This window comes from Rhizoctonia solani, chromosome 2 (assembly GCF_016906535.1).
Source record: "Rhizoctonia solani chromosome 2, complete sequence".
NCBI lineage: Eukaryota > Fungi > Basidiomycota > Agaricomycetes > Cantharellales > Ceratobasidiaceae > Rhizoctonia > Rhizoctonia solani.
In genome coordinates, this window is record NC_057371.1 from 45,915 (window position 1) to 58,788 (window position 12,874).

The 12,874-nt window shown below is 48.1% G+C and overlaps 3 protein-coding genes across 3 annotated transcripts; all 3 read right to left on the reverse strand.

Annotated features, from left to right (window-relative positions):
* Positions 1-635: 635 nt before the first annotated feature.
* RhiXN_04632 (CHAT domain protein) lies at positions 636-6,024 on the reverse strand (the record flags this gene model as incomplete). Its single annotated transcript, XM_043324449.1, has 5 exons — positions 636-758; positions 813-3,388; positions 3,435-3,567; positions 3,617-3,753; positions 5,439-6,024. 5 exons carry the CDS (start codon positions 6,022-6,024, stop codon positions 636-638), a joined length of 3,555 nt encoding a protein of 1,184 aa, XP_043176868.1.
* Positions 6,025-6,771: 747 nt separating this feature from the next.
* Positions 6,772-8,982, reverse strand: RhiXN_04633 (plasma membrane H+-transporting ATPase; the record flags this gene model as incomplete). Its single annotated transcript, XM_043324450.1, has 7 exons — positions 6,772-6,843; positions 6,896-7,670; positions 7,734-7,791; positions 7,844-7,957; positions 8,033-8,458; positions 8,659-8,716; positions 8,785-8,982. 7 exons carry the CDS (start codon positions 8,980-8,982, stop codon positions 6,772-6,774), a joined length of 1,701 nt encoding a protein of 566 aa, XP_043176869.1.
* Positions 8,983-10,748: 1,766 nt separating this feature from the next.
* RhiXN_04634 (uncharacterized protein) lies at positions 10,749-11,513 on the reverse strand (the record flags this gene model as incomplete). The annotated part of the gene is made up of 1 exon (XM_043324451.1): positions 10,749-11,513. The coding sequence occupies one exon, from the start codon at positions 11,511-11,513 to the stop codon at positions 10,749-10,751; it is 765 nt and encodes a 254-aa protein (XP_043176870.1).
* Positions 11,514-12,874: the final 1,361 nt, after the last annotated feature.

Here is a 12,874-nt window from a genome sequence, read left to right on the forward strand (position 1 = left end):
CATAAACTCTCTCGCAAACTTGTGTCTGGTGAGTACATATGAGTCTAGTTCATTTGTATCTATCAGGACTTTGCAATTGAGCATAGTCATTCGGTCCATCTACAGTACTTGCATATGCCGCCCGAGTACTCGAACCTTTATATTGGATTGCACGGCGCAGCGGTTGTTGGACTTGGTTAATCACCGGCACCGGTCAATTCTTTGCCGAGTCCGGTCACCCATTGCCGACCCGGTCTATTTCATTTCACTCCGCACAGGCCGATCACAAAAAACTCGCAGGAAGAAAATCCCCACAAAGTCGGTCATCAGGATGTAATATGAATACACATGTTCATCGTCATTATGATCATGGAAAACAACCGTGGATCACCACACAATCGACAATCACAGGGCGAAAAAAGCGGATTAATTCACCAAAAATATTACAACTTCCAATCAAGTCACTCAAACGGAGCAGAAAAATGAGAGAAAACGGGATCGAGACGAGAGGAGCATGCCTAGACACAAAAACACACGTAGAAAAACAAAAGCAGAATTATCAGAGGCCTAGTCGATAGAAACAACAGCACAGGAATAGAGTCAATAGTCAATAAGAAAAAAAAAAAAAAGAAACGAGAGTGAGGCATCTAATACTACTACGAGGACGCAGCCCAATCGGAGCTCCGTCCAAACAACTCGATCGAATGATCCGCACACCAGAATATCTTTTCAGTCGTCGTTCGTCCTGTCCAGCTCAGCTGGTCTCGGAACACCATCGCCTGCGATCATCCATTAGTTACGATTTCTCTAGCGCAATGATACTCTAGTCTGACCTGCTGCGCACCAAACGGTCGCCATTCCCGCCCGAACCCCTCAGGGTTCTCCTCCAACGCATCGATAAGAACGCTCACATCCGCCATCGCACTCTGTATCACCCTCACCGCTGCCAGCGTCACCAGCTCCTTTCTCGTCGTTCGGGATGTCGGAGGGGGGAGCGACGTGTTCAGCATGTTCGTGAGGGCCGTCCGGGTACCGACGAGTAGCTGAATGGCATGGTTGAAGTCTCGTCGTCCTACAAACACAATCGCGCGCATGATCATCTGGTGCGACAGCAACTCCGCCCGCCTTCGTACAATCGATGCGTCCGACCACGGTTGCTGCATAGTCCGCTCGTTTGGCGGGTTAATTGCCAACGTGAGGAGCACAGGATGGCCCAGTCGCGTCACGGTCTTCCCGGTGCTAGGATCAAAGAACCCGCCGTCCACCTCGAACACCGGAGCCTCGTCGATCATCGCATCCATCATCCCTTCGCCAAGCGCCGCATCCGAAAGCGAGAGCCCGTCGATCCCCAGCCCCATGCGCTGCACAAACGCGTCCGTCGCCGACATGGACTCTTCCCGATGATGCGACGACCCGCCCAGGGGTGCACGGTTGTCCAGCTCGAGCTCCACAATGAGCTCGCGCCGTTCGCCAAACCGGAGCGCCGGCAGAGTCACGTCTACGTCCAGTCCCGAGCTGGCGACCACCGCGCCGCCGACCCCTGCCACTTTTTTGATCCTGAACCTCGAGTGGTCGAGCACCTTGGCATGCATCCGCAAGTTCATGACCCCGATCGACATCATCCCGCCCACGCACCCGGCCAAGCAGTCCTGCAGCTCGTACCAGTCGCGCACAAACGTATAGCTCCCGCCCGTCGCGTTCGATATCAGCCATAACGGACCGGGGTCGTGGCTCTTGCCGTACCCAAACGAATGGATCGGGAGCGACGCGGCTTCCGTTCGAGCCATGAGCAAGTCCATCTGCGGCTTGCGAGACGTGTCCGACGCATCGCATACGAGCACCATCCCGCTGATCGGGTTCCTTTGTTTTCGCTGCAGGACCGTGTCCAGTCCGTGGTTGACCGCAGTCACGACGTCGACTATCTCGTCCTTGGCGGACGTGACCGAGAACTCGTCCGAGTTGTCTGGTGGGGGGTTCGCCATCGATTCGATGAATCCCGATAGACGGGTGACCGAGCCAGGGCGGCCGATCGACAGGAACGGGGTCTTGCGTACTCGTCCGGACTTGCCGACTTGGAAGGTGACCAGCGCGAATCGGTCCCTCGGACCGAGCGAAGCGACAAGGAAATCGAGCGCATTGCGAATCACCCTATGTTTGAGCTGTGCGGTTGACGGGTTGGCTGAGGGGGGAGGGAGGGAGACCACGGCGATAACGTCCATCGGTCCATGGGGTAGAGGCGGCAAAGCATTGGACGGCCCGGTACTGACATGGGGGGCAACATGCACATACGGTTCCGGAGACTTGGAGTACGAAGGGTACCCGCCGCCTGCGGAAGAGGCAGTGGAACTGAGCGTGGACCGTTGTCCGGAATGGAGTAGCGAATCCGCACCAATGCTCGACGCCGTCGTCGCTGCACTCCTCGCCCTCGTCCCTTCTCCTCCAGCCTGAGCCGCCCCACCAAATTCGACGAGATCTTGTATCTGGATGTTGTTTGCCGCTCGTTGGGCATTGACAAGGCCTTGGATGGTTGCGCGCCAGTTCTCGAGGGACGAGTGATCGCGGAATATGAGGATAAATGACTCCAGTCGCTCGTCCTCCATATCAATCGTCAGACTGAGCTCGCCCGCGACCGAAGTGTCCAATAGCCGTTTGATATGACGAATGTATATCCGACCCTTGAGGCGCAGAACCGACTTGGAACCAAACGGACCAGGAGAGGTTGCCCCGCTCGCAAGCGAAGAGCCATCAAATGACCCAGCGTCAGAGCCAGTTTGCAATAGCCGGCCGAGGGTTTTCTTCTTCTCTTCCAGCACGCATATGATAGCTTCCTTGAACAGATATACGTAGAACTCCCTCACAAGCGAATCTCGGCGCACAGACAGAATGTCGAACATTTGCAAGTGGCCGAGTGCGTCCATCGGGTGACCCTTCCAGTCCACTAGTCTGTTTTGCAGGTCTTCGGCTACTCGGGCGAACGGGGTGTTGGTAGGGGGTGTGGCGTTGTAGCTGTATGGACCGGGTGCGTCACCGGTGGGCGGAGGAGTGGTGTATCGCTGCGGGGCTGTGATGACCGGACCTGGTACGGGGGCACTTCCTCGGCGACTGGGCAGCTCGACGGTAATGGGGCATGTGATGCTCTGTGTGGGTTCATGGGTGCGGGTAATCGATGGGAACTCTGAGCGGACGGATATAGAGGGAGCAACGACGTAATCCGAGCTGGCGCTGCCACCTGAGCGAACACTAGCATTGGTGGGGGGTTCCAGTGGGTCGTCGTCGGTGGGGTCATGGGGGGCAGGGGTGGGTGCAGCTCGAGGTGTTGGTGTGTAGCGCAAAGGTCCGGGTGTCTGCTCTCGGCCAGGAAACATCGAGGTCGCATTTTTATCGCCCATTCCGGTCAGCGCGGCCAATTCTATTTCCCATCAGCGCCGAGAAAAAAAGAAATTAATCCGACTAACTGTTCGACTTGGCTCCGTCTCCATCTCCAACCCGGATAGGCTTGCGACAGACCCCACACACTCCCAGATTCTTGCGCGGCAGTGCTTCCATCCGTGACTGGTTCACCTGGCCATAGACTGCGGTAAAGCATGCCTGGGAAATGTAAGCAGAACACACAGCAGTTGAGAACAAGAGGATGCACCTCGTGCAAGGCATGTCCACACTCGGGAACAATATGAGGCTTTTCGCCAGGAAGTCGAAAGGAGAAGGAAAGGCTCTCGCCACAGATGATGCAGTCCTCCTCCACATCGGCCCCAGCACCCGGTAATTTTGCTGGTCCTGTTCCGTGTCACCAGATCTATGCGCCTGGGTCCTGCACAGTAGCAAGATTCCCTGTCCAACCGGAGTACAGATCGAATCCCCCGTTTGGTCTGTGTGATATGTTAGCTATGAATGTTTGATACCATTGCGTACCATTGAGTCCTAATATACACCTTTTTTTGCTTTATCCTTTGCAAGAGCGTATGTTTCATCAGTGTATTCCATTGTCTTTAATAGTTTACATGCAGCGGAATAAAACGTGTGATTTGAGTGATATCGGTGGTCGGGATCAAGTCTTGGACCATGAGATAAGCCCCGTCACAAACAATGATCGGACGTCGGGCGCACGGACCCCGTCGCTCAGCAGTAGCCATTCTCAATCTGGTCGTATCCGCCGGCGGATACGCATAGCATACGCGTTGGATACTTTAGAGTGATCTCCAGTGTAGGCAAAGGATAAGTAGGAAGCGGGGTCACCAAGCTGACAACCACGGATGCAGTAAGCGCCGAATCTTGGTTGGGTCGACTTGCGTCCCAAAGGAGTTGACGACTTCCCATGCAGCATCAGAAGGATACCGACAAAGAACTCTCAAGTGTGATATGCTATGAATTTATCCCTCTGCTATATGCTCACCCAACTCAGATAACGCCGGACCTAAATTCACTTCCGTCGACCTGCTGAACGATGAACCAAAACAACAAATCCTCATGGCTAAATCTTGGGTATGTCGCTCAGCCCTTGCAAATAGATGATCCAAGTGTCGCACCGAGCCTCGTTATGCTCTGTTATCATGTTTTCTACCAATCTTCCTTCGTTTTGACCCGACCTGATTTCTTGCCGCCGTGCGTCTCATGCAGCCTCTAATACTCGACACGCCAAGGTCAATAATCCAACCTCAAGGGGTATAGAGCTAGCGTAGATGGGGATATCCTCTTCACATAACTATGGTTTCTGGCAGTTCACAAGCACACAGCCAAGAAATTATATTCGGAAGAACTGAGTATGGGCCTTAGGTATACACACGCGGCTTCCAATTCGCTCACATATATAACTTATTATCGTTTTTGCTAGGATATGCGAAGTGGTACACTCCATAGATAGTGCGTACTGGAACTGGCCGCCGAGAGGCCTCTGCATCCCATAGAGCTGTAGTAGCACTGAAGTAAGTCGTGTTCCTTTTGCTCTTTTGCTCTTTTGCTCTCTCTTCTATTCTGGTTGATTTTCCTTAGGTGTCAATTTACTCCAGCTTCTCGATACATATGGCCCGAGATACCTTGCATGTTGTGTAGTGCACAGTTTAACGGCCTTAGATTCCGGAAAGGAGAAGAGAGAATTACACATATACAATTTCGTGTCACAAATGCACACAAAAATACAGTTTCATATGCACATGGGGCAAGAGAGCCACAAAGGCGGGGGGCTAAGTAAGTCGTGTGCAGATTTTTTGATACCAGATGAGACCATCCTCAAGACAAAAACAAACAAACAGAAAAAAAAACATAAACGTTAGCGTTTCGCGTAACTCAACTCTTGCAGCCAACTGCTAGAATTATAGAGTAAGTGATGATGATTATAGGTCTCTCAATCCGTCAACTTGCCTAGATTCCGATATGAATGTACGGCATCCAGAGCACAAAGTCCTTAGGCCTCAGTTGCTCTCGCAGCTTTGCTACGGCATAGTGAAGCGCCCTAGCAGTATCACCTGGCCCAATACTCCCTTCTTTCATCAGCCGAGCATATACCTCATCAGCGATCGTCGGAGCATGGACGTCAGCTATCGACCACACCGTGGCAATTACACTCGGATACCCGGCCATCAGCATCCCCGAGGCTAGATGCACTGCTTTGTCAGGAAGCCCGTTGTCTCCTTTGGCAGTCTGGCACGCAGAGAGAAACGCGAGATGCTTGTGTTTGAACGATTGTTGCATGATGTCACGAAGGGTGAGAGTGCCGTCATGAAGATAAAACCTGCTCTCGGTTGGGTGAGTTAGGTTCTGATGTGCATGGCAGGCTAGGTGAACGCATGAGTAACTCTTCATCGCATCGAGTACGCTCAAAACCTGGGCGCTCTCGCCGTCCAGTTGCTTGCAGCTGATTCCTGAAGGGATACGCTCCTTGATCTTGGCTAGTTCGGTGGTTGTTCCAGGCAAGAGATTCATGTTGGGTGTAGCCGCTTGACCCACGGTAAGCAGGCTGGGTGAGGATGTCGAGCAAGCGCGGCTGCTCGGTAGTAATGCGGCGAGAGTAGGGGTGTAGGATGTGATAGCGTAGTCTGAGAGCTTCTCCATCGGGCGGTCATAGTGTCCGGCTGCATGTATTAGAAGGAATGAGAGCAGACCTGTTATACACCAAGTAAGATGCGGGAGGTCTTCTGAACGACGTGGCTGGTAGGTCTTGGGTCATGATCACTGTGGGAAGTCGGGGTACTACCTTCTAGTACAGAACAAGCTTATTCCCCGGACTTCGCATCAACTCTGTCCAAGCTGCCAATGGACTGTAATCAGGTCCAAGGTTTTCCAAAAAGGAGCCTTTTGGGTTGGAATTACAAAATAGCAAATAGCAGTTGTGAAACAGTTCTTTCGAGCCAAGTCAGTCCCAAATGTCTTAAGGAGTTCCGTCGGGACTGTCATCAGGCTCTTCGAGATTTACTTTTGCCCGCGTCAGGACTAACCCATAGCTTGACCGGAACTGATTTTATTAAAAAGGAGCCACTTTAGAGTGCGTAGCAAACTTAATTAACCAATTTGGGGGCTGTTCTTCAATGTCTAAGTAGCTCCTTGTACTACTTTTCAGTTCTGTTTTCAGTTCCGTTTTCAGTTTGTTTTAGTACCGTCGTTGGATATTGATGGCTCTGCATACACTATTAGGATATATATGCGTCATAAAAACTGTTATTAATTAGGTTGCAAGACATACGGAATGGATGAGAAACACAAGGAATAGAAACTAAACCATTTGTATATTATGAGGCTCCAAGCGTTCACACATACTGCCGTACGGGCATTCCGCACTGATAGCTGGAGATTGCTATAAAATCACTTCCTGCTAGCTCTGTTCTTTCCTGCAGTTGTGCTGCAAGTGGCCCTTTTTGGGAATGTGTTGTCAGACTAGAGGAGAAGAGTTGGTTAGATGTATGAAAATTGCCTATGAAAAACCTACCTGTTTGCCTGCCGTGGTTACTGCGTTTCTCCCTGGCCTGCTCTTCTCTACTCTGGCTGAATTCCTCCCTAATACCCCCTTTGTCCCCTCATTGACTGCGTTGGGGGCACTGGCAAACTCCTTGGGGCTGGGCTGGCTACGCTTGGTCCTTGTTTTAATCCCTGCTTCCATCCCATTATCTGTTACCTTCACAATGGGGCTCTCCTTGTCTAGGAGGCTGGTTGGAAATGAACGGTTGGGCTTGACTGAGGGGTTGGTTTCCAATGCACTGGGCTTGTTGCTAAGGTAAGCATTGTCATCAAATGGCTTGTCAATAGTCACAGGCCAAGGCATTACTTCAGCAATTGTAACCTTGGCTGGCGGCTTGGCCAGATCATGAGACAAAATTAATGTGGGTCCAGGCCCAGAGTTGGAGGTACAAGTAGGTGCAGTGGAGCAAGCTTTGAACAAGGCAACCTCAGCTTGAAGTGCAATACTGAGTGTAGCCAAAATAGGTGCAGGAAGAGTGGAAAGCTCAGCTAGGACTGCAGATGATACCCCTGTGAATATATGGGTGGTAGAGTGCTGTTGAGGTGCAGATATAGTGGTGGACAAATGATGAGAGAATACGGGGGATAGTGGAACAGTTTTCAAAGGAGCTGCCAAGTGCATTGGCATGGTGGATGATTGGTGATGGAGTGAAGTGTCTTCCCAAGCAGTAGAGAGGACAGAACGGTGAGGGTTTGAGGTCAAAGTGCTGAGAGCCTCTGTAACTGCAGAAGCCTTGACAAGCTGCCTGCAAGGGGGAGCAATTAGGCCAAAAGGATGGACACATGAGCAATTAATGGATGGTGTTAACATAGCAGTGGGTAGCAGGAGGTCTATATGTAAGTTAGCAGGGTCTTCAAGCTTGTCATCTGTAAGTAAAATCAATGTTAGGGGAGTATATGTATGACTTGGTAGACATACCATGGTCCAGGTCTAAGTTCATAAAGCTAAAATTCCCTGCTAACTCCTTGTTGTTGTCTGCACCATCAGGTTCATCCAAAAGTATGAGTGCCTGGAAGCTGCTGTCCATTGCATCTCCAAACTAAGGGTCATCTATATTGTTAACATTACTTCCTGGTCTGTTACTTGCATTTTCCCTTAAACACTTACACCCAGTCTCATTGTCCACAACCCTCTTGAAAAATATGTTGCTATTAGGGTCATTTACTGTACCAGTATCCACAAGCCTGTCACTTGGTATATATTCCATAGAAGCAGGGTTGTTGTTTACGTTTAGCCTGCAATTTGGCATGTCCTTGGGCTTTGGTTGCTGTGGTTTCAAAGTTGCCAGTTCACTTAGAGCAATTGCGGTTGTGTTGGTCAGGGCAGTTGGGGCAGTTGGGGTGGTTGGGGTAGTTAGGAGGGCTGGGAAGGTTGGGGAATTTAGGGCTGCCACAGAGACTACCAGTGATTCAGTAGACCTATTGGGGGTGGGGAGTTTGTCTGGGGTAGTGGCCACTTGTAAAGCATCCTTTTTCTCAGTGGCCTCCTGTGCCTTCTTCCTGGCTTGTGACCATTGACTGTAGCCCTTAGCCACTGGCTTGTTGATTTGAGAACAGCAAGGCATGGAGAGTCAAGGGGCCAATAGTTGTATTGATCAAATGGAGCAAACTCTGGAAGCTTGAATATGACCTGTATCAGAATGTTGTGTCAGATAACACCATACAAAGTAAAGTGTAGATAGTGAAGTTGTACTTTGCAAATTGCATTCCTGATGGGTCCCTTATCATTGTTACCTTTTGCCTTGGCCATGTTGACAGATGGTTCAAGATACAAGTATGTCTTGAGAACCTTCTAATTGTGGGTGCAAACATGAGTACATTACAAACATATGAATAAATGTTGAAAGATTTGGTACATACCTTGCAGTATTGCTCTTGCTTCTGCATTATCCCAATAATCTTCCAGACTTGGAAGAATTTCCTTCCATTAGTACCTGATGGTTTTGGTACAACATTGAGCTTCATGTCCGGATGCTTGCCTATTTTTGGAAAAAGATATTTTTGGGGCTCTTCCATGTCTTTACTACTATTATCTAGTCCTAGATTCCATTGTAACATGTTAGCCGCAGTATACAATGCTGTAGTCATTAGAAATGTAAACACTCACCAGCCTCTTCATCCTTCCATATAAGCTTGTATCCTATATTTATTTAAGCCCCAAAGAAACTGCACCAGGTGTTAAGAGTTGTGTAAGTACAGGAGTAAGAAAGAATTACTATATACAAAAGGTATATGGGAATAACTAAGAACTAGTATTAAGAATCAGAATATATGCACAGAATATATGCACAATATAGGCTAGGTTATCAGGAATAACAACTCCTAACAAATAGTCTAGCAACTATGAAGTGCAGGTGGTTGGTTATGTATAGTACCTTAGACTAATGTTATTTAAGCCTAAGTGACTAAGGGTATGTATACTTAAGGTCTCTGGGATAGTACCTTAAGTAAGAGGGTTACCTGACTAATGTACAGGATTTATAGGATTTGCCTAATAAGTATAGGACTTATATATGCTTAAGTAAGACTTAAGACTTATGGGGTTTACCTAAAATATATCTAGGATTTATGAGATATTGTAGATAAAGCTATCTACAGTATGGGGGTATGGTGGATTGAAACACTATCACTCAATCACAACAATCCTTACAGTATTGTTGCACTATACTCAATGTTGAACTCAACAAATGTGACAGTCAAGGGGCACAGGGTTGCAGTAAGTACACTAATAGGTTACCCTGTGTCTGTTGGGACTGGCCTATGGTCTTAGTGTGCCCAATAACCTCCTATGCTATTTACAGTGAGTCAATCACTAAAGTAAATGCGCAGATAAGCTGTTAAAGGCTTGTGTGTATATGTCAATATATAAGAGTGGATAAATGGATGCATTAGAAGCGTCTTCACAGGGTCCTTTTATACCCTGAGAAGGCGCACAAACAAGTATATACATGATTGATACCAAGAGGGGGTACAGGAGGTATATGTGGCAACTGAAACACTTGAGGGAGCCAATACTTTGGTACATAGTAAACAAACAACAGATCCTAATATTTGCCCCAAGGCAATGTTTGCCCCAAGGCATTATTTACCTGTGTGGGTCCTTAGATGTCCCAAGGCTAAGTGTTTCATCCTTGGAGTAAATAGTCCCAAAGGTAGAATACCACTGCATTGGGTACTTACAGTAAATGGGGCATAACTCTGCCAAATGTTCTCTGTTTTGGGAGTTTGACCCAGCGTTCTGGAGCGCACAAACATGCACACCTAAGCGCAAGCAATTTGGCAGTGTGGGATGCCCGGGTGATGGAGAAAAGGCACATTTAGTGCGTTGGCACTTAAGGGCTGATTAAGCGCCAGAGCACTTGCCTATGCAACAGGGGGGACCCTGAATATTTCTGTGTGTAGCCACAAGATAGAATCTTGAATAATAAATACTACAAACAAGAGAAATATTACTTGTTACTGTTTATCTACTCAGCTGGATTAATATATATTTAAATGAGTGAGAAAACAGCATATATGCAAAAGGCATTGCATATTGAGGGTATTCCAGAGGTTTATAGGTTTTGTAAAGGTCACTATTGGGTAGAGGGACCTTGAAAACCTTAGTTTGCATCTTTATCTCATTTGTTTACTGTAAGATTACTAGTGTAATTAATAAAATAAGTACAGATTAATGAAGAAATGTCATATCCATAACACCCTCTCAAGCTCTTCCTTGGTTGTGTGGCTTCTCTTGACCATGCGTTTCAGCAAACAGACGTCATTCTCAAATAAACAATAGCATATGGCTTTTGCAACCTGTGATTTCTTCTTGTCAACAACGTTTAGTTGCAAAGCATCTGACCCAAAGAGCGCAAGACAAATGCTCTTCCAAGCGTTGTTCCAATATTGATTGAACCCAGTCTTGGTTGCCACGTTGGCCTCCCTGAAGGGCTTGTTGTCCCTTCAGCATCTCTTGATCTATTTACTAATGTGTTACTAATTGTTAACTGTAAATATGAGAAATAGAAATATGCCTTTTCAAACCGTTGAACCTTATGCACGGTTTTGGCGTTGCAGCTAAACTCCTTCATCAGTGCCTGGAGCTGTTCAAAGAGGCTGCCCAGTGCACCAAATGCGTGGGCAATGAGCCAGTCCCAATCCTTGAAATTGGTCTTGGGAGCATTGTGCTTCCAGCCTGCTTGTAATTTATTGATAGGGGCACCTATCTTGTCAAGCTTGTCCTTGGAGTCAGTCTTGGAATTGCTACTTTGTTGCCTTGCCTTACCTTTACCTTTCTTGCCTTTTGCTTTAGTTTGACCCCCAGTTTTGGATTGTTGCACTGTGAACCATTGCCTCATCTCCTTGTCAAGCCATTGAAGAAAGTGTTTGGTGCCAGCAGCTTTTGCTGGCCACTTAAGCTTGATCTCTTCACTAAATTGATTGCCTATAGCCCCTTCCAGTGGAGTTGAAAGACCCTTTCCTTTGGCAAGCCCAAAACGGCTGCAGAAGTTGGCGTTGTTGAATGGGAACACATCCCAGATGTTGTTGGTGGCTGAGGGCAGATTGGCCTCAAAGGACAGATGGTAGACAAGAGGAACAAGCCACATGTTTACAGCAGGCACGTTGATAGAAAAATAATAAAAATAATAATACAAGTGGGGGAGGGGGGTTACTGAGAGCGTTGTGTGAGTGCAAATGTTGGAAGAACATTTTCTATACTTTCTCTGAGACCAATGTGTGATGATCTCCTTATTGTATCAACATATTCTAATCAACACGTTCAGCCCCAGCACTGTGCTCATTGTGAAAGAAATGAATTGGTAGTACTAATGAGATCTCAGTCTTGTCCGCAATAGTAGCGTACCAGGTCCGCTGGCCCCATGCCCTAGGGCTAGGGCACAAATTGAGTCAGCCTCAAGGCAGTGCAACTTGTGTACTAAGCCTCAAGGCGTTCTAGAAGCCACACATGGATGTGCTGCAGTGCTGTAAGATCATTGAAATGACAACAAACAATAACAAGGTGAGCAGAAATGTCTCAAGAACCTGACACTTGGGTGCAAGATGGCGTACCCAGTATGCTTCTTTGCAAGCTGCACACATGGTGTGCTTTTTCAATGCTGTCTTGCCTGCAGCATCACAGGTTCATGAGCATTCTTTGTGTTACACATGGCGTACCCAGTCCACCAGCGCTCCTTGAGTCATATGTGGCAAACCCTGTTGGCCACATATGACTCAGAGAGTGCTAGCAAACCAGGTACGCTAGCATGCCCTAAGTCACCCATCCTAAGTCACCCATGGCAGACCAGGTACGCCAACATGCCTTGAGTCACACATAGCGGACCAGGTGTGCCAACTCCCCAAGTCACACATAGCAGACTGGGTACGCCAGCACTCTGTTAGTCACACATGGTGTAGCTGGTGTGCTATTGTACTGGGTGGTGCTTCCAAGGGCATACCAGGTACGCCATGCTAACTCTTTCCCAAATACAGAAGTAGTCAAAGTGATTTCCTAACCCAGTACATCTAACCACTCATTTAAGTCTGGTCTCATCTAAGTCAAACCTCTGTGTGATGAAGATGGGGGATCCTATGTACTTATGGCTTATGTAAATAGCCTAGGATGTGTTAGGACATGTCCTAAGTCACCTTAAAACCTGGAGTACTTGGATGACCCCACTTTCCGGGCGGCCACGGATGAGTTGCTGGAATGGTGGGATAAGTACGTTGCTGTTGCACTCTTTGTTATCTTGTTTTGATGCTAACGTGGCAAATCCCCAGTCAAGTCTTCTCTGATGCACAGCATGCTTGTTGCAATCCTGACTTGAGCAGAATCAGCATGATTGAACGCATGCGGGCCGAATTTGCGAGTAGCAACGTTGAAGACGCACAATCTGAAGTAAGCAAGTTCCAAGAGGCTCATTTGAAATAGCACTATCCTTCAATACATGCCTTTGCTTCATTCCCATAT